Below are 21,910 nucleotides of genomic sequence, written 5' to 3' on the forward strand. Positions count from 1 at the left end.
TGACAAACAGTCCAATGTGTACCTTCCCTCTTGACAAATTCAGTGGATTAGGCTTCTGCTCACCCAGGAGCCTAATGAGGACTAGCCCTGTAGAAAATTGATGGATATTCCATGAAAAAAAAAAAAATCATCATAGGAAGTCCTTACAGTTTAATAATTACAGATAAATTAATAAGGCTTTGCATGTCTTCCCACATATCGTGGGACACCTACACTTTGTTCCTCTGGCAAATGTCCTTGTGGCATCCAACCCCACCAAAAAAAGCACCTTTCAGCATTCAGAGTCCATAATGAACGTCTCAAAGTTTGGATGGAGCTCTGACACCAGCGCCTCCACAAAGTCCTCTATGGTGGGCCGCCTTTGAAGCATACCTGTGACACCAAACACCACACACACACACACATACACACACACACACACACACTCAAAGAGATTAATACATGTATTTTTTTCCAATTGGACATGTAATTATTTGGTTTAATTTGTATTATATATGTGTCATCAATATAAAAGCAGTAGTAAGAGTAGAAAATTGTGACATTTTGGGACATTTCTACTTAGGGTGTACTTTATTTCATTGCCGGCCATTTAAACAATCAGCTTTGTGGGACGCTAAATTTACGTTGCCATATAAGCTGTACACTGACTACTTTATATTCTAACAACATATCATTTTCAGTGTTGTCCCACGAAAAGAAAATGTTAAAAAAGAACCGGTACCCGATCCGAAGGAAATGTGTATTAACTTTGGACCTCAAAGTAAAGAATAAAATTCTCTAAGATATTTTTTCTCTCATTAGTGTTGCATTTAATAAAATTAAATAATTTTGGTGATCATGACTGACCTAAAACAGGTTTAGTCTAATTTGACTTCACATAGTGAGACAAAAGATGAAAATGTGTTTTTGCACAGTGTATGGAAACCTCCGGCTTCAACTGTTTATACACACACACGCGGTTGTTTTTCCTGCCAAGTGGTGGTGTTACATAAAATAAATCAAAATCAAATCATTACTCTGTATACGATCCATTGTGGATAGAAAAATAAAATGACCAGCTTCAATTGCCCAGTCATCATATGCTTTTGCTCAACTAGACTAAGGGATTTAATGTGCAGTGTGGAATTGATATTATTTTTTTCTAATTATTATAAATGAACATTTACCAGTTGAGTAGTTTGCTATGACCGCTTTCTTTTCATTCTTTTATGTTATTACACACACACAAGCACGCACACACGCGCTTCAGGGTGTCTGTTTGCATTTACCTTCTTCTCCAAAGTCATCACAGTAAAAAAAAAAACACAAATGTTTCTTTCCCATAAAAACGTGCCTTCTTTCTAAAACAAAACGTCTGCTCAACAAACAGGTGAACACACACGTGACCATCATGAGACAGTTGACTGTTATTATACTATTGAGTAAACAAGTGTGGTCTGTTTTGTACATTTGTAAATGAGCTCATGCGTGGAAGACTCCCGTATGCTGGCTTTGCACTTCAGTGGGACGCTCGCTTTGAAGTCGCTCGGTTTCGCGCTGTGGATCTGCCAATGTAAATACACGTGCTAACCGCACCGCCTCCGTAACTGGGTTCCCAGCGTGGGTCACACATCTGAACGGGCACGCATGACTGGAGATGCAAAATGTTCACAAAGTAAGAAAACTCACAAACACATTCCCCCGGACGTGCACACACCTACGAATGCAAAGGAGTGTATCAAAGGAGCTGAAACTGGATATGAGTGGCAGTCATTAGAGACACTGGTCTCCACTTACAGCCGCCCCACCTTGCCCTATGGCTACAAGATGATACACAATGTCAATGTTCCCGACACTCCCTGAGCGCACAGACCCAGCTCCCAGGGCGAACGTCCACCCTCCCCTTAGGCAGCCACATGAAAGCATCAATTCCAACACAAATGACGTTTCTCTGTATCAATTGACGCCAATGAGCTCCTTTGAAAATAAAGACCCAACGGATCCAACACAATGATCGTTATTTCAGTTGACGTGTTATTCCATCTCCCCATTTTCTGTAGTGCTACACCTTAGGGTGGTTACCTACAGTGAGAAAATAAGTATTTGAACACCCTGCTATATTGCAAGTTCTCCCACTTAGAAATCATGGAGGGGTCTTAAATTTTCTTAGTAGGTGCATGTCCACTGCGAGAGCGATAATCTAAAAAGAAAAATCCAGAAATCACAATGTACGATTTTTTTAACGGTTTATTTGTGTGATACGGCTGCAAATAAGTATTTGAACAAAGAAGAAAACCAATGTTAATATTTGGAACAGTAGCCTTTGTTTGCAATTACAGAGGTCAAACGTTTCCAGTAGCTGTTCACCAGGTTTGCACACACTGCAGGAGGGATTCTGGCCCACTCCTCCACACAGATCTTCTCTAGATCAGACAGGTTTCTGGGCTGTCGCTAAGTAACACGGAGTTTCAGCTCCCTCGAAAGATTTAGTATTCGGTTGAGTTCTGGACACTGGCTAGGCCACGCCAGAACCTTGATATATTTCTTCCGGAGCCACTCCATGGTATTCCTGGCTGTGTGCTTCGGGTCATTGTCATGTTGAAAGACCCAGCCACGACCCATCTTCAATGCTCTGACTGAGGGAAAGAGGTTTTTACCCAAAATCTAACAATATATGGCCGCGGTCATCCTCTCCTTAATACAGTACAGTCATTCTGTCCCATGTGCAGAAAACAACCCCAAAGCATGATGCTACCACTCCCATGCTTCACAGTAGGGGTGGTGTTCTTGGGACGGAACTCATCATTCGTGTTCCTCCAAACACGCAATATAGCAGGGTGTTAAAATACTTAGTTTCTTCACTGTACATATCGCACGGCACCTGCACTACTCCCATAAATCTATTTATGTATTTGGCTTTCAGGTGGGATTTTAGGATGAACGTTAAATACATAATACTTTTAATTTGAGAAAATATTTTGAAACATGTTTCAGTATGTTTTGCACAACTTTTTGATCTTGACACGGTTTGAACCAAATGGCGATTTCACCAGACTACAGGACATGGTTCTGATAATCCATGTGCTTTGTCGGCTACTCTTCACAAAACAGTTTCCGTGATTTCTTGTGCATCATCTTAAAAAGAGGCTTCCTTCTGGGAAGCCAGTTGCACAGGCCAAAGTGATGCAGTGTGAGCACCGACAGCCAGACCCCCACCTCTTCAACCTCTGCAGCTAGCAGCACTCATAAGTCTCTTTTCCCAAGACAACCTCTAAATATGATACTGAGAACTTGTACTCAACTTCTTTGGAGAACCACGGTAAGGCCTGTTCTGAGTGGAAACTATGCATGCACACACAGAATGTTTTGAACGACGTCAATCTCAATCTCAAAATTCCGCACGCTGCTGAGCAAAGCTGAAGAAGAACTGAGGCGGACCCTGCTCATTGTGACTTGTGGATGTCTTAAATGATAAAGTTCCATTTCGGTCATAAGAACGCACACACACTGGATGGGTTGTTTATTTACTAAGAAGGGTGGTGGGAGATGGGTATCAAGTCTAGTGATGACCTATGTGACTGCATAACAGCTCTGAGCCCAACATAATCACCGCTCTGGGGACCAAAACGTTGAAGAGCCACTTGGAAATTGCTTTGAAATAATCTGACTTACTGCCAAGAAACTGCTTGGACACTTGGAGGAAACTTTGTGAGGAGCTTCATTCTTCTATAAACGTGCATGGAACTGTGGGTAGTAATGTACAGTAAATGTACACATTCTTAAATTGAGTGCTGATCTCCACAAAGGCAGAAGAAAAAAGAAAATTGTGAAACACTAAAATATTTTTCTTGTGGCTCTGGCCACTTGAATGAGACAGTCAGACACCACACTATCATAATTTATATGAAGGAAAATCAAGATTTAAAAAGTAATTTCAATCAAAAACAACAAAGAATGATTCAGCTAAAGTGCATGAAAAATTTTAGACATCCTGCCACAAAGTTTTATGTGAATTGAGTTTTTATGTAATTCCTACATATTCCATACAATACAATAAGGAAAGCAATAAACTGTATTGAAAACACAACCTTATACCTCCTCCCTTTGCGTTTGATAAAGTTAATAAAGTTGAGAGTCACACTAGAAGAAGCCAGCCAAACAATTGCCTACTGTCTTCCGACAAATAAACACGGCTTCCCATTTCACCCACTTCCTAATGTACACCAATTTCTATGCTTCGCTGAACATGGCTATGGATCCCAGTCCTCTGGGCCTGGCAGTGTTCCTGCTCTTTCATAACATAATTGAAGGCATTTAGGGGCTTGCAACTTGTGTTTGTACATTTAAAATGAGCGCAAACCTCAGCATGCAGTAACTTGAGCTCTGGTCTCAATGTCTCTGTAGTTCTATGTAGTGTGGTATGAACAGCATTAAGATGAAAAGCAGCAGAACAGAGTTCAATGTAGTCCTTAGGGACATTTGTGGCTGCTGAAAGTAGCCATTTGAGCTCTCTGCTCATAACCGTTTGAAACATGTCAAGGTTTAAACGGCTACACCACTGTCCAACGTGCAGGCAAATGATATGCTTGTCGACTCTTTAATTACACCTTTGAAGTTTGATGCCATTTTTTTTTTCAAACCACACTTCAGAGAGGCCTGTAAAGAGTAGCGAAAAAAAATGGTTAATGGCAAACACTGCCAGGGGGCTTCCTTAGCTGACTGAGCACCTTCAACACACAATGTCCGTTCACAATATGGAGGGAGGTTTCTAATAAAGTGCGTACAGCAACCACTGTTCATAAGAATAATTTACACAGAAAATGTCCATTAACGATCAAAAATTGGGAGAGTAAGAAGAGGTCAAGGATGATGTTGACAGTTATCTTTTGCTTAGACTGTTTTTACACTACTCGACCTCAATAGAGTTAAAGAGGAACTTAAATCCATTTTTTTGATTGCTGCTTCATTACTAGCCACAGACCACTTAATGAGTTCAATTTCCCTAGTTTGGAATGTTTTTTTTCCTCGTCAGTGGTCCACCAAACGCATCTTCCCGCCTGATCCGTACTTGATATCTTGGTGGCATAGCATGCAGTAAGCCTTTCCGGTTCCTTGATTTTACCAATGTGTTCATGCATGTACTCGTTGCCGACTTTATGTTCAAGCCAATTCCAATTCCATGGGTTTTTGATGCCCTTTTCCTTGTCAATTTTTTTACACATTGTCTTTCTCACCGTTTTCCCGTTGCACAATATCCCTTATTGCGACAGACATTCTGTCATATTCTCGTAGCAAAGCTTGACTCCTGACAGTGTATTTTTTCCTTATCAACACGTGTTTCAAAGTGAATACCGAGACAGGAAAGACAGAAGTTGGCACAAATGCCACAAGGCATTCGTTGCAATGTCGTAAAAATAGGAAGTATGGCAATGTCGTTCGTCGGTAAAATTCACGTACGCATTGCCAGGTCACGCTATTTTTAGCCCATATTAAGTTCTTTTCCGGTTTGCCGAATTGCAGTAAAAACATGTTCTACGTTCAGCTGGCGTAAAACTCCGCGTGTCCAGCTGTATTGAGCCACCGGAGGAGGAGGAGTAGGAGGCCTGGTCGCCGCGTATGGCTATTAAAGGCAAGTAGATCCCTACCCCAACCCCCTAATGATTTTTATGTAAAAATAGAGGTTTTGTGAAAATCAGATTTTTCACAACAGAATCCGCAGAATTCCGCGAATCCGTGGAAATTTCACAGCCCTGAGGTTATGATATTCAAGGTCCGAGGATGTTCCATCAAAATTTGGGTGTTAGATTCAAGGTTAGGGATAGTTCTTGAGATATCATGTACTATGCTGATGTATGATAGCTGCATGCTCATAAAGACATTGAATTGTGACAGTGTACCGATTGTTAAGGTTTATTAGTTCAAACCTTAGAATTGGTTGGAGGGCCTTCCAATAGGATGACAGCAACACTGGAAGAGCTGGAAGAATCTCTTCCAAGTACAACTGGTTTAGTCCATACAGTTTGTGTAAAAACCCCACTGCTCATCATCAAAAGAAACCCATCGCTACGGTAAACATGGCGAGGGACGCAATCATACTGTGGCGCTGTGTTTATTTAGCTGGAACTAGTGCCTTACTCAATGTGGAGAGAATTACGAAAAACTCCAAAAACCATCAGTGTTTGCACAAAACCAAGTTTTGGGTAGAAAGGCCAGGAAAAGCCTACAAGTACAGTTGAACTTTATTTGTGGTTAATAATAGGCACGTTAATTGGTGGCTAGTCTACGCTGACTCCCGTTTAACAGGAGTTTGAATGTTGATGGTCAATTGAGAACAAGCCATATACAGTTTTAGGAGGGTTTGACACTTCTGTAACATAAATTAATCTGTTGTTACTTTTTACTTCCAATTTCTTGAGTTGTAAAGTTTGTAAGTCACATTAACAGTAGAGAAATATTATTAGATCTTTGTCTAATTTTTATGCATCATACCAAGTTGGCATTTAAACAGAGGTGTGTATACTTTTTATATCCACTTTCACGTAGGGTCACGTTTATACACTTTATAAACTCACTGGTCAAGGGTATGGGGACAGTCCGAAGCCATAAAGGTGCTCAGAAAAGGTCAGTTTAGTCACTCGATCACCTCACTTCTTCCTCTTCACTCCCCACCGCTCCCTGTCTTTCAACACTCTTGTGTTGCTACAGCCTGAAGCAAACAAGACAAGGAACTGTGTAGTCCTGGTGAGGCTTGATAGTGTGCCCTCTCTATCGCTTTGCTGAAGGGAAAGTTAGATACCTCGATTTACAAGGGCCTTTGTTTGAGAGGATTATGCGGATCTGGGTTGAGTATCCTTCTCCCAGTTTCCAATGACCATTGTGCTTGTCTCAAAGAGTTACTTTTTCTTTCTCTCGTCGGAAAATCCCAATACCGGAAAAAAGTGCCCTGATCCTTTTGTGAACTGAAAAATCTGTCTGTGCTAAAGGTGATAAATGACAGTGACAATTCTGGTGCACAGAATGAAAGAAAGAAACAAATGAATTGATGCTATCAGTGTCTCGCTGGAGACATTGAACTACCTCGGGAAAACAACCACAAGCTTTAGAGAGGCATTGATCATCCCTCCCTGCAGGATCCTGGTTGGAAGAGGGAGGAGGAGGCCCTTAGGAAAAATCTTTAGCGTAACACTCCAAAGTTTCTACTGATGTTCCTGCTCTTAACTCCTCAGTCAATTTCTCCATTAGAGTGTCTTGTCCTGACACGCCACAGCCAGAAAAGCGTGGGGAATAAGCCATTCACAATGACATGAAATAGGAACTAAAAGTGCTGTAATGTACATGCCTGGCAAGTAGTTGGTGATTAGTTCATTTTCCACTAAAAATGCACAAACCTTTTATTTTTCTGGCCCATATCCAAAGTTGTTTGTTGACATTTGTTTTGACACAGGGTACTTATTTATACAGGGTTGAAGACTTAAATCATACAACAGAACAAATTTTAGAAATTAAAAGTGGTTGTCGCTAGATGCTTCTCAACTTCCTGAACAGTCTACCAGTCTTTAAAATTAAGGCACAATCGATTAGTTGGCCAGCCAATTTTATGGGCCAATGTGTGTCCTTCTGGAAATACTTATAATAAAATGGAATTTTCAATCCAATTATTCATTTTAAAATATACATTAGCACATTACAACTTCAGACAAAAGTGATGACATTCTTGGAGGTTCATTTTATTCTTAGTCCAGTCCATAAAAGAGTACTGGTATATGCTGAATGGTGTTTTGAGTAGTGCAGAATAATGCCAACTACTATGAGCTGCGACGTGATATCATTCATTGCTCAGTAATAGGATTGGGGCGAGAAGTGCATACCGACAGTTTATAAGTTATGAAGACTTTGTGAAAATAAAAATTGCCCAGCAACAACATCATGAGCAATAACATCGCTGTAGCATAAATAGTGTAAGTGTAAAAGTTATTTTCACTGTAAATAACCGTTCACTCTCTGTTAGTTGCGTTTTGAGGCACATTTAAATAGGAACTATAGGAAGTGCTTGCTTATTTATTTATTCATTCACTGCATGCCCGCCCAAAAATTATTAACATTATTGCCTGTCTTCAATAGATTGATTTTGTTGGAAAAAAAACATAATGTGACTGAGAATCAGCATCAGGAATCAATTTGAACTTGGTTTTACATCCTGACTAGTCTGGATTCATTCATATTTTAAAATGTTGGTTGCTATTTTTCCTACAGAGTATGTCACCTGAATAAGAACTCATTGGAGACAACAGAGGAACACGCATGAATTGCTTTTACAATGGCGAAAGTGTGGCTTAAATGCATATATAAAGAAAATAAATGATAAATCGGCTCAGTGTAATAAATGCAATGAAAATATATCGTGCAAAACAAACTGTATGATTAACATGATCATTGATTGCTTAGATTCCAATGGAGTGCCCGTCTGTGATGTGCATGTTCTGAGCGTTGGCGCCGCGCTGAAGTCAGAATGACTGAAGTCAAATCAGAGTTTGCACCAATCTGATTGGCTCTATCAGTATCAGCCGATAATTAGCATTTTATTCTGATGGGCTAATTTTCTTTATTGTCATAATTCGCCAATTCGATCAGTGACTCCGCAAAAGGCATTTACTTTGCATCGCCATCGTGTACAGTACATTTGGATCCAAAAGCCAGTTTATTTTTAGTCACGTCGCCTTGTCACGTCTTTTGATGCATTAATGAACTGACTTGATGTGAGAGGTCCAGGTGTCTTTAGATTAACTTTTTCAAAGATAGAATACGGAGTAACCATGTTTTTTCGATTACATTGTAAGGTTGTCACTCTGGTTTAACGGACCCTGAGTGTGTGTGTGTGTATGTGTGTTACCTTCCACCATTAACATGGGCTCCTTGGCTCCTCCATGGGCTAGCATCTCTCGACGGTAACGCTCTCCCATATCCCTGACAGATATATGTGAGAGGTAATGAGCTTTGATCACCAAAATGGGCTTTTGATGCAAAACCCGTCATCTCACCTGTTTAAAGGATCCTGAAGAAAACACTGCTTCCACACCATGGAGGCCACAGCTCGGGACATGAGGTAAGAATAGTATTTGGCCCCATAACTGATGAGATGGCTAAATCTCAGTTGCCATGCCTGTGAACAGACATAACATCTAAGTAAATGGAGAATTTGATGAAATGTAAAGCAAATGTGTGAGAAGCACCAATGAAAAGGAAAAAAAATGACTCCATCTGAGAGGGAGCCAAAATGAAGATGTTTTCATCTTTTAGAACCGTTTCTGTCTTTATTGCTACCATTATATATCACCTTTCTGACATTGAACCTCGATGGCAAAACATCAAAACACAAGCAGGCAACTCCTGTTTCAAAGCACATAGCATATACATTTTCCATTCTTTTCTGTGTGCAGTCGCCCTGGGGGCATTCTCCATGACCTTGAAGATGTTCTTTTATGAGCTTGTCTGGTATGGATTATTGGGGAATTCAGGAAGTTAGGAAAGACCGCAACTTTCTTAGATAAGAGGGGGAAAGCCTTCAGACCTCCCACCAATAATAATTTATAGACCTAGAGTAATTCAAAGACTTGATTCACAAAATACCAAACATTAAAACTGTGCATAACAATCATTTGGATTTCTTCTATTCTATGCTGTGCAGGGACAAAATAACATGATCATGACTATTTAAAGATAGTAAGTCAAAGTATAGGACAGAGGTAGAATTTATATTGTGATACCAATAAGTGAACAACCATAATTCAATAAAGATGTCTCAGGGAGGGATAATTCTTTTCAAATTCAGCAGAAAGCCACAGTTTGACGTTATGATGGTAAGTGTGTGAAACTGAAACCAAAGAAGAGACTGAGTGTGCGACATGAGACTCTGGTCCAACCGATGCAGCAGTCTCAACCTTTGTAAGTAAGTAAGTAAGTAAATAAATAAATAAATAAATAGAGAGACACAACAGTTCAGAAAACCACAAGAAAAATCAGAATTTGACCCAGTTGCTTTGTCAGCCAAAACGCAACGGTGCCTCAGGTGATTGTGGCTAATAGTCTGAACCTCCCATAAAGTGCTTATCGTTCACGATCACAATTTTTTTTTCTTTTGGCCCTGTTTGTCAGTAACTTCAAGCAGAATGGAGGATCCGTATCTTTTTCATGCCGGAAGAGTTTTACTGTGTCACAGTGGAGTTTCTGAGCTTCCTCTGCGTTTTATTAACATTATAATTGAAGTTTATTGAAAATCCGAGTCGATCAGGCGAAAAGAACAAAGTAGGGAACAAATATGGATGTTGCATGGGGGTGTAGCGCTACAATCTGTGAAGGAGGGACAGGACATGAGAAAAAGCATGCGAGAAAAGAATTGTGTACCCAACTGTGCAACTGGTGGATTGTGATGGCAATGACTAAATGCATTATAGAATGGCATGTCATAATGTATATACCCGTCTGTTTCCTGTACTGCTTATCTTCACTAAGGGCTTGGGCGTGCCGGAGCCTGTCCCAGCTATTTTCTGGCGAGAAGTGGGGTACACTCTGAACTAACCAATTGCAGGGCATATTTAAACAAACACCCATTAGCATTCAAAGTCACACCTATATATAAATATATTTGTCCAGCCCATGAGTGAATGAACTGGAATAATAATTTAACTGTAAGAGAAGGTACTATAGTTTTGTCATTTGTAGCCTGTGGCCAGCAGTGAACCAAACTGACAAAATATGATAACTGGTCATCTTAACATTATTTTTTTCCCTTTAGTCTCTTTCTGACTGAGGAGTGTCAAAGTCCCCTACAATTTCTGCCTATCTATAAACCCCACTGATCCATATCCTTGGAAATGAGACATCGCAAGTAAACACAGCAGCTCAAAATGGGAAAACATTGCTGGTGCGATTGGTTTAGATGAATGTCTGCTCAAGCTTACAATGCAATTTGAAAAGAGGGAAATACATTACTATAAAAAAAACGCAATGTGGAGAAGCAGAGGGGGCTGAAGCAAGGGTGAAAAAATACTTTCCAGACACTGAAATATAGTATACATACAACAGCACTATAATCTCTCCTTGCAATGGACTTAATTATAGCCCAGAGCAAATGCTAAATGAAGGCCATTCAATGACTTTATTTTTAATTCCCTTCTACCTCCTGGAGTGTTGTCCTCACCCACAGCTTGAAATGTGGAGGGAAATACTAAGTTTTTTTCATTAAAGGAAGTGGAAGAACAGTTTCAAATATTTCCCCAAGGAAGAGCTCGTTTAAAGAAAGCCTTCCATGTGGTTTTACCAGGGCAGAAAGGCCTTTAATCTTTTAAATTGTGCTGAGGCCGAATGAGAAAACACACAAGAGAGGAATCACAATGACTCCCTGCTACGGCTTGTTAAACTACACTACTTCACAAACACACTGGCCATTCACACATACAAAAACTGTTTTTGATCAGGTTCCACACAGATTGTCAAGAACATCTACATAACATGAATAATTAAGATTCAGGTTGACTAAGCGATAATCTAGTATAAGGAACCTATTTCCCATTTCGGTAGAACATCATCCTGGCTGGGGTGAATAGCGATGGGGACAGTGAGTGGGACGTTTTTGTTCTTATTTTTTTGTTTAAACAAGATATCACCACAGAAGGATAAGCGGTATGAAAAATTAATGGATGTCATCATAGAGCCACCAAAGATGATAGTACAGTACTCAATGTTTAGGTTTCATTGTTTTACATACAGTATGTCATATCATCCATCCAGTCAATAGTCCATACCACTGTCTGTACCGCTTACCTTCTCTAGGTTTGCGGGCGCGCTGGAAACTATCACAGCTGAGTCCGAGCAAGATGGGGGTACACCCTGATCTGGTTGCCAGCAAATTGCATGGCACATATAAACAAACAACCATTCACGGTCACATTCACACCAATGGACGATTGCCAGTCTTAAATTAACCTACTATGCATGTTTTGGGATGTGGGAGGTAACCAGAGTACCTGGAGAACATACAAACTCTATACAGTGGAAGCCAGATATGAACCCAGGTCCTTGGAACTGTGAGGCAGATGTGCTAACCAGTCATCCACCGAGGCATATCTATCTTATTTGTATAATTAAATGACAGATTTACCTTTTGCCGGGGACACCAGCCAAAAAGGAAAACTAAATATCAGTAAGTGCTGCTTCAAACAATCATGTCAATAAACTTTAGTCATACTCGTAAGTGTAGCATTCGCAGGAAGCCCGTTAACCCGTTTATCGGGTTTCATCTCGTGACGCTCCAGATAGACCGGACTGACTAACTGATTACGGCACTTGAAAGAATTGGCACCAAATAGCACTAACAATTGACAACATACCGTATTGGGAATGTAGGGCAAGCCGTAGAATTTCTGTTGCATCTCCTTCAGAATTTCAGTGGTTGACTTATTTTGGGGTTTTCCATGGTAGATCTGGTCCAGTACAGCGTAGAAAATCTGCCCAGGGATAATAGATAAAATCACTGATTGAGCAGGCTTGACATATTAACAAGAAACAAAATGTGGCTGTTACAACCCCACAATACACAATGTCACAGTGGAAGCCACTGAAAAATACTGCCAGATTATAAGGTGCCCTAGACTGACTGAATACAATAACCACAGTATAGGTTCACATTTAATAATCGGTTTATGTGACATTTAATACTCGGTTTATGTGTTGGGCGCTACCTGCAGTTGGATGTCTGCAGCACCACAAACCTTCTTGGACTCACATAGACGAGTCACCATACTCTCAGGAAGAGGCTGACAAGACATTGAAATATAGTTCATAATTGAACGCATGTGAACATAAATGTTTTGAACACTTTTGAGAGCTTGCGATTTGCGCACACATTCAAAGTGTACCTCTCCCGTTTTGTAATGACGTGCAAACCGGCTGACGACCCGATAGTCCGCAGCAAAGTACTCCATGAGGATGGAGGGGACTTCTGCGAAGTCTGTTGCACATCTAGTTCCTTGCAGATAGAAAACAGAAGGGGGAAAAAATGTAAACAAGAAAGCTTCAAAAAGTCTTCATAATCTTACTCGATTATGCGGGTGTTTCTAAGGCTGCAGTTGCACACCTGTAACATGCTGGTAACGAGTGCGTCCGAGCATTGAATGCATGGCGTGGCCCATTTCGTGGAAGAGATTCTCCATCATGCCGGGGGAGAGCAAGGTGGGGGCACTTCTGGTGGGGTGAGGCAGGCTCAACATCAGCACAACGACAGGCAGCTGGTACTGACCTTTTTCATCGCACCAGCGACCACCCCGGATGGTGAAGTGACAATCCTGTACAGGAGAGGAGGAATGAGGACAACCAAACTTCTTGTTTTGTTTCTTCTTTTTTTCCATAACTCACAACCTTCAAAAATGTAAATATCCCCACTTTGGAGAGTCCAATATAATGTGACAACTCCAAATCAAACAAAAACCTAGATTAACACTCAGTAGAGCTCAGCACTCACAATGTGATGAGCAGCAATTACAATTAATGTAATCTGCAATATGTGCTCTGCCAAGAACAAGACGGAATGAAACTGCATTCCTACAAACTAAAGACCTCTAATCAATGTTCTCTCTAATTTTTGACGTTTGAACAAACACACTAATGCCGTGAGCGCCCCCTTTGACCACTGTGAGCAACATCAGACATATGCACTATGGTCAATCAATGTCTTCCATTGAAGTTACATGACTCATTAAAAGGTTCAGATTGCATTCCCATCAAAACATTTTAAGTACAATTTTGTGTTATTTCTAACTTACAGTGAAAATGTCAACAAAAAAAAAATACATTACAATACAAATACATACCAAACCAACTATTAACTATAAATTTGAAATGTCGCTTCCAATTTTGTTTCATTTTTTTTAAACCCACAATGATATCTCCATCTGTTTTTCTTGGTGTAAAACTGAATTATTGTTTGCAGAATATCTTTGGCAATGTATGTTGAAAGTTGAATGATGCGCCCAAACAGTTTTTGGTTAATGTTATGTTACCTCCTATATTTAAAATACAGAATTAGCTTTTTGGGCAATGTATCGTCTGTGCTTTCATCCTGAATCAGGCTGTGCCAAGGTGGAATTTTAACATTATACATCATCTCATCCTGTACTTTCTACCTTGGCTTCAGACCAGACCTTTTTTACAAAAAAAATTGAAAATCTCGTCCAGTTTCACCACTTTTTCTTCTATTATTCACATACCCTGTTTTTTGTAATAATGAGTGTACCCCTTTAAAATGTAGGGGGTGTCCAGTAAACTAGGAAGTAGAGTGTGTGGCCCAGTGTGGCCGAGCAGCAGCTCTTTTTGAGGGGCAGTGTGCTGCCGTGTTAAAAAAAAAAAAAAAAAAACAAGTCAGCCTGTAATTCACTGCGCTGGATCTGTTTTCCTCTGCGCTGAGCGTGTGCGACAAGTGCGAAAATGCGCAGTTGTGCATCTTAGAGGGAACATTGCCGCTAATCTCAGTTATTCTATCCGCCAGTGAACCTAACTCAATGCTCAAGAACAAAAATCACCAAAACGTCTTAAAGAAAAAACCCTCTTATTGAAAAGGCCAAGATAATGGAATTATATCACTTTTTGGGGATTTTGGGATGAGAGGGAAGCTGTGATCATGACCCTACAAATAGTGAAAAAAAATTCTTCCAAAGGAAGTAAAATTGCATGACCTTAGCCATTAGGATTTTTCATGCAGGACTCTAGAAATTCCATTTTGAGCTGGGGGTAAGGTTCCACATTGTGATGAGCTAAAGGCAGTATGAGAAGAGGAATAAAAAAAAAAAAAAAAGTGCGAGGGGGTATCTGCTCACCTGATGAGGTTTGCCTTGCCGGTTGAAGAAGTCACAGTAAATATAGCCAAGTAATCCTTCTGTTTCATGAACCACAGCCTGTAAATGAAACGATCAAACTTGCGGTTCATTAACACATCAGGCACATGTCATTAATACGCAGCCAACAGCATACCAATTTGTGCACATCGTCACTCCACACCTCTCCAGCACTGGGGTGTTCCGACATGAGGGAGACACCGTAGAGCTGAGAGAAGATGATGTTTAAACCCTCCATGCAGGCCCCGAGAGAAAAGTAGGGGCTGTAGAGACTGGGTTCGATGTTGTACCTGAAACATAGCCAAAAACACAAGAGAAGCAGGACACAAATCTAACATGTTAGTCCTGGTGCGGTAGGACTTTAGCAACTCAACCATAAAAGACTTTCATCAATAAATAGCTTTGTTTCGGAGCCAATTGAAACTAAATTTTAACTTTTTTTACAGCTCTTCTTGCATTGCTGTAGTTAATGAAGTGGTAACCTTCTTTGTCTGTGAGCCCTGACGTGAAATTTATTTTGGTGTGTCTATTCTTGAAAATTGTCACAAATGGACAGTTGGCTCAAGGAGGGGTGGGAGAATTCAAGGACATTTTAATCACAGTTAGTTGGAAAGAAAGTGCTGTCAAAAATAATTTCATCTATATCATCTATAATAATTTCAGATTCTTATATTTTTCTCAGTTTCCCCACTTTAACGGTTGAGATGATCAAATAAAAGTAAATATAGGACAAATATAACTATTTAAAATTTCCTGGCCGTGTGTGAAAAAAGTGATGGCCACTTTCATTTCATTTTCAAGCAGGAACAGCTTTTTAAGGTCATGTCACTGCATTTCAAACAAATTCAAGTCAGAACTTTGACTAGGCCACTCCAAAACCTTCTTTTTGTTTTTTAAACTTTTCAGAAGGTGACTTTCTGGTGTGTTTTGGACGGTTATCCTGCTGCAGAACCCATATGCAGTTCAGTGTGAAGTCACAAACTGATGGCCTTTTTGTTTGCTTTGAGGATTTTCTGTTAAAGAGGAGAGTTCAGGGTTCTATCAATCACAGCAAGTCTTCCGGGTCCTGACGGAACAAGAAGCCAAACAAGACCATCACGCTACCACCACCATGTTTGACTAACAAACTCTGATGCGACATGAAAACTCCCAAGCTTCTCGCCTAATATCAATTCAATTCGGAAAATGGAACGGGAATTACAATAAACATGCCGATTTGTTTGCTAACCTTTCAGCACGCAATACTCCGCTGAGGAAGGGATGATCCCATGGCATGAGCTCCTGCATCAAAACAACAACATTTTATGTAGTTTCTGTAGATGACAAGTATAATAACATAAAATAGAGCAGTAACGGAAACTGAATGCAACCCACAGAACTGTGAGGGTTGAGTTTTTTCTTCATGTCGCTCATCATCTTAAAGTCTTTTGCTGTTCTGTGACATTGGGAACAGAAGACACGAAATTATAGACTATTAGAATAAAAAAAACTCAGATAATTGTGAGAAAATGGATAGATGGATGGATTTTCTGTACCTGTCTGACAACTTGTCTGTTAAGAGCTGAAGAAACTTCATCACTGTTTCTACAATACGCAAAAACAAATGCAGAACTCAAATACAATCACACATTCATAATTAAAACAAAAATTCTCATCAAGTTTGTACATCTGCAGATAGTTTACAAAGAATGACACTTTACTGTAAGGCTTTTCCCATGCACTCCACATTAAAAAGTTAAGCCTTTTCCAGGAAGCATTAAATCATTATCATAACTGCTTGAGATAATATTGGTATATGACTCAACCTGGTGTCGTTGCCATCGTTCCCTTTAAAGCTCTGTGGCCGTAGGACTCATATCCCACCAGTGTGGCCAATTTATGTCTGCATCTCAGGAGTTCCTCCAGACACTCCATCAGATCTGCGTTTGGGTACAGATAAATTCTGTAGGCGATTTCTCGTACCTGCAAGTGTTCAATAGTGACAGGAGGCATTATTAAAATAAGTCTTGATTTTCAATACCCTAAAAAAGAATTAAGACCCAATAACACTAAACAGTTATTGCAGTTCCTTCATTCAGAATCATTAACAGCCAAAACTCACTAAAAGCCATATTGAAAACTAACACTGTTCTTTATGAGGCAGGACACTGGGGTCTTGGACAATGCATGATGCTGGCAGAATATTTTTCCCCAAATATCCTGGTCAAAATTTGAATTGTAAAACTTCCGCGCCACTCAACTTTCTACCGTTCTTATCTCGATTACTAAATTGGTAAGATTACAAACACTAACATGCGGTCTTAAATATTTGTATGTACTTCATAGAAAAACTCTTTTTGAGAACTAGGGTGCGACAGGTTCAAGGCCCATACTGGAAGAAAATTTGAGAACTTCTGCTGTTCACATTCTAAATTTTAGCGCATACAGTGCAGTGCAGTGCAGTGCACCCATTTGCATATAGCATTTTAGACTTGAGGCTATGTGAGTCCCGGGATGCACATGTCATGAAATCATTCCCGAAATCCCAGTTCTTCCACTGCCTTCTTTCGTCTACATGACATTCTCCGCGGTAAACCTGATTTGCAATTTTGCTTTTCAATGTTTTTTGATGAGCAAAACGCAGATTTTGACCCACCAACTGCGATGTGAGAGCATAAATTGAGCCTTGAACAGATACCTAAGTAAGCAATATTGTTTGTAAATTGACCCACATTTATTGTGCTTTTTGTGTCCCTGATCATTTTTGTCGAGACGTGAGACGCACATCAAACGAGATCTGTGGTTTAGAACATGTCTGTGGATCTGTGAATTACTTGAAAAATAATTGTTAGAGAAAATAATAATAGTGCACGGGACTATGACATATTAGTGGCATAGAATTTTTACAAGTGTCTGCACAATGCCTTGAAGGAAGGACACAATCTTTCACTGTGGGCAATTTAAAATGAATTTGTAGAGAATATAAGTGCAATATGAATGCTGAGTGATTTTTGACTCATTCTTGAGATGCTTATCACAAAAGTATTTTGTGTTAAGTATAAACAAAAACAAAATAAAACAAAAACAAATATAAAAAATGGAATGGAAAAACACCTATGTGCTACTCCCACAGGGCATTTGAAGGCAATTATTAATACACTTGTGATGCAAATGCGCCACCTGCTGAGCAATGACAGTAATGTTGTTCTAGTACTGGGCACACACCAAATCATCCGGAGAGTCTGGATGTAATCCTCCAACTTCCACAAAACTTCCTGTGCTGGCAAAATGCAAGTGGAGATGGTCAGGGATGGCAGACCTGGCGATTCTGTTCGGCATGTGGGAGCCGACCAGGAATTCGTTGCTTAAATCCAAGAGCTTCACGTGGAGAGCAACTGCCTCTTTCCGCTGTAAAACGGGAAAACAAAGACAAATCTCTGTAAATCCTGTCATGTCTGTCGAGTGACAGAGGGGATGATTTCTCCATAAGCAACAAGTCTCTCACCAGTTTCTCATTCAGATGAATCCCGCTGATTTCAAAGTCAAACATGAATAACTCTGCGACTCTTCTGAAAAAGCAGGAAGTTTCATTATTACATATGTGAATTTTACGTGAGGACATGGACCAATGGTACATCCTAACAATGGAGAAAAATCGGATGCACAATCATGAGTCCATTCTTAGCACACTGAATCCTCTCAGGATGAACACAATAAGGTGTTTTGTCTCATAAAAATAGTTATCTTTTCTGAGTAGAAAGTATTGATTGCCATCATAAAATTTTGAACTGTTGCCAAACGTTTTAAGAAAATTTTTGAACATTCTTAACCATACATAGGTTAAATACACTTTGAAAAAACTGGCCTTTTTAGGAATAAACGTTGCAAAAAGCCAAAGAAAAGGCAAAACAAGACCAGAGTGCAAGCTTTGATACTCGCTGAACTGAGTTTCGTGTGGCTTCCGATGCAGCTGTTTTATTTTTGATGAAGATGGAGTTAAGATGTTGTACCTTGTATCTGGGTCCAGCTGGGCCACGAGGTCGGGTTTGTCCAGGAAATTCTTCAAACTCTTGCATAGCTCCACGTTGGTGTTCAAACTGCAACATAGACCCAGCATGATTTAATATCCATTTTACTGACAAAACACTGATGGAGTGAGTTGCGTTCAACGCTTTTACTTCTCCACAACTGTGCCGATCTCGATACATGTCTTCTCTGCGGCCTCACGGTAGGCTGGATCAGGATGTGCCACTTTGACAAAATCTGCCTGGAAATGGAAGAACAGATTCGCTTCACATAAAATGATAATGTATGCTGAATAATATGCAATTCTGAAGGTTGAAACTAAAACTAAATAGATTGAATGAACCCATCCCTAAAGTTGTTTAAGGACAATAGAACCTCAAATAGTCATACAATTTTCGTGAAGAATACACAAATCCAACTGGCATTCTCCATAACGTCGTGTAAGACTTCAACTCTGTGGCAACCGTGAGCATATAACGGATGAAGCATGTTTTGCACTGATTTTGCTGACTCTGCCAAAGAAATGTAAAATGATCACAAAAAAATGGAACAATAGCCATAGAATCACAATGAGATGCACATAGCTGTCAATAAATTTATAGTGTTCACAAAAACACTGAACTCCCTACAACAAGAGGTAAACACCTCTGTGTATTGGTTCAGAGTTGATGGTGAGCTTGATTTGTTTCAGTCATTTATTATTATATATATATATATATATATTATATAACGCAGTTTTTACTATAGAGCAGGGGTGTCAAACTCAAATTCACTGAGGGCCAAAATTTTAAATTGAACAAAGCCGCGGGCCAAGGTTGAACAAATTAACCTTTTAATATGGAACCAAACAAATGTGTAATACTTGTAAAACAGGCGGGCCAGCTCTAATATTAATTTGAAATTGCCTCGCGGGCCAAATATAATTACACTGGCCTGTGGGCCAGAGTTTGACACCTACGCTATAGAGCATTTATAGAGCGATTCTTGTTAATCTTGAGTCCATATCCTACAGCCTTACCGAGAGGGCACTTTGCGCTGTACTTACCAAGTCCGCCACTTTACAAAGACCATCAGAGAGTTGGTCAAACGCTGTGATGGTCTCAAACCCGAGAGAAGAAGAACATACTTTCTCAACCAGGAGCTGTGTGTTCTTTAGAGCTGTCTTTGTGGCCACCTTGAATCCAGCAGGAGAACTCAGCTCTGGTACGCCAAACAAACCCTACAATCACACATTACAACAATTAGTCACAATATATTTGAAGTTTTAGAGCATGATCATTGATGAACACAGTAAAACTCAAACCCATTCCTGCCCCCTTTCCACTATTTTTTTAAGTCAATGTTATCTTAGTCTATATTATGAAACATAATTTTTGCCTTTGTCTCCTCACATTTATTGCAACCTCACTTCGCCTGTTACACAACTTTATTTGACACTTCCGAATGCAAGTTTTGACACACAGCTAAAAAACAACATTCAGTAATCTTTGCACTGGCTCACTGAAAGATTGTTTTTTTCCCCCCACAGAGTCCTCAATAGTCGATGGAATTGGTCTGCTTTTATTCTCTTGTTGGGCCACTGTGGTCTGTTGTCCTTGACTAAATGTGTTTCACACAAGATGAAATGAGATGAAAGTGAAATAGCCCTTCAGCCTGATGCCCCTAATTGTGAAATGCACTTGCCTTTTAGGTAAAGGCTCTCTCTTCAGTGCTCATTTTTAAAAAGTCAAAAGTTAAACGGTTAAAGGTTTAAAAGGCATTATTATCTACGTATAACTGTGTTGTTGTTTTTGTCTTGTTAAGTATAAATTATAGAGTTTCTACTTTTTACAGTGTATGTGACTGTGTTTTGACCATGTGGTGCACTAAAGTGCCAGTAAATGTAACGTTTCTTATTTGGTTTACATGGAGAACCAAAACAAATACGTATCCACATTTGAATACACATTATATATGGGTTCCCCTAAAGTGACAGTAATAATAACGTGAAACTAAATGCTGCGTCACATTTACATAAGACAAAAAAAAACTTATTGCACAGATTGGTTTGTCAGAGGAATTCGTACAAAAAAAAAAAAAAAAACACAGTCCTCACCACATTTTTCTCAAACATTTCCAGTCTCTTCTGTGGTTTGGCATTGAATGCAGCCCCAACAGGTGACCATGTTGTGACATTCCTGCGAAAATATGTCCACAGACCTCGATGTTTCAAACAATAAAGCAAACTTTTACTAGTCGACATGGTCCTCTGTCCTGTTGTTGAACTGCCGTTACTGATGCTTCTTCTTGTGCCGACTGAGAACAACAGAGGACATGCTAACTTAGCTTCGGCGTTCACTTCAGCTGAAAAAGTCAGGCGAAATCAGCGGGGTCGGGTGACGTTAACAGTATGCCTTATAAGAATCAATACAACCTAAAATGTTATAATTATCGGTAGAAATGGCAAACTTTGACACAAATATTTCCGCCAGACACAGATGACATGCTGTTCACTTGACGGCATACAAATGCTATAGGTCGCACTTTCATTAAAATCTTAATAAAGATATCTTAAGTCATGTAAAAATCGCGAGAGGAAAGTACTCAGTGCCTCTCGATGTGTTGTGACATAAATGTTCAATTCAGGTGGCGAAATGATGCATTTTTATGCGAGCAACTATTTGTGCCGAAAGTGCGTCAACTAAAAATGCGGTGTCGTCATAAATGTGCGACGCTTCAAGAGTAATATTGCAAAGTTGTTAAAATGTACCAAAATATTAATCTTGTAAATTTGAATTTGTAGTACTTTGATAATCGATACTTGTATTTGCGAATTTTGTTTGTTACTACAAGACACGTTTGCAAAATTATTCACGTGTACGTCTCCAATTCATTTCACTTCCTAAAACTTAAAGTATTAATATAGCTCTAAACAAGCTCATAGCTTGTTGGCTATGTATCGTTTGGTTTGTCTATCAAATATTTGGTTTTATTTTCCGGAGTTACAGCTCAGCAGTTGCCAGGCTGGCGTTACAAATTGGAATCAAGTTCCCTTTTTTCTG

The 21,910-nt window shown here is 39.7% G+C and overlaps 1 protein-coding gene across 2 annotated transcripts; it reads right to left on the bottom strand.

Moving 5' to 3' along the window:
• Positions 1-135: 135 nt before the first annotated feature.
• On the bottom strand, positions 136-21,909 carry LOC133504428 (mitochondrial intermediate peptidase-like). 2 transcript variants are annotated; one of them, XM_061826643.1, is made up of 19 exons: positions 20,965-21,909; positions 19,915-20,088; positions 19,022-19,110; positions 18,854-18,940; positions 18,349-18,412; positions 18,069-18,251; positions 16,670-16,826; positions 16,400-16,448; positions 16,239-16,299; positions 16,093-16,145; positions 15,001-15,154; positions 14,847-14,924; positions 13,112-13,319; positions 12,879-13,003; positions 12,717-12,791; positions 12,366-12,482; positions 9,018-9,139; positions 8,870-8,943; positions 136-372 (listed from the first exon to the last, which is right to left on the bottom strand). In XM_061826643.1, the coding sequence occupies exons 1-19, from the start codon at positions 21,109-21,111 to the stop codon at positions 272-274; spliced, it is 2,118 nt and encodes a 705-aa protein (XP_061682627.1). In that variant the 5' UTR covers positions 21,112-21,909; the 3' UTR covers positions 136-271. The 2 variants fall into 2 exon arrangements, with proteins under 2 accessions (XP_061682627.1, XP_061682628.1); XM_061826644.1 differs by having other exon boundaries at positions 12,894-13,003; positions 20,965-21,900.
• Between the last annotated feature and the right edge of the window lies 1 nt (position 21,910).

Source organism: Syngnathoides biaculeatus, chromosome 8 (assembly GCF_019802595.1).
Source record: "Syngnathoides biaculeatus isolate LvHL_M chromosome 8, ASM1980259v1, whole genome shotgun sequence".
In the NCBI taxonomy this organism is placed as follows: Eukaryota; Metazoa; Chordata; class Actinopteri; order Syngnathiformes; family Syngnathidae; genus Syngnathoides; species Syngnathoides biaculeatus.

Bases quoted from the DNA above. Each gene is read 5' to 3' on its own strand.
- LOC133504428 (XM_061826643.1), bottom strand. From the start codon at position 21,111: ATGTCGACTAGTAAAAGTTTGCTTTATTGTTTGAAACATCGAGGTCTG. The intron at 18,413-18,853 runs GTACAACATCTT...CTGCTTTTTCAG, and splicing joins CAGCTGGACCCAGATACAAG to AAGAGTCGCAGAGTTATTCA. The intron at 16,827-18,068 runs GTGTGTGCCCAG...GAACACTTGCAG, and splicing joins CAGACTCTCCGGATGATTTG to GTACGAGAAATCGCCTACAG.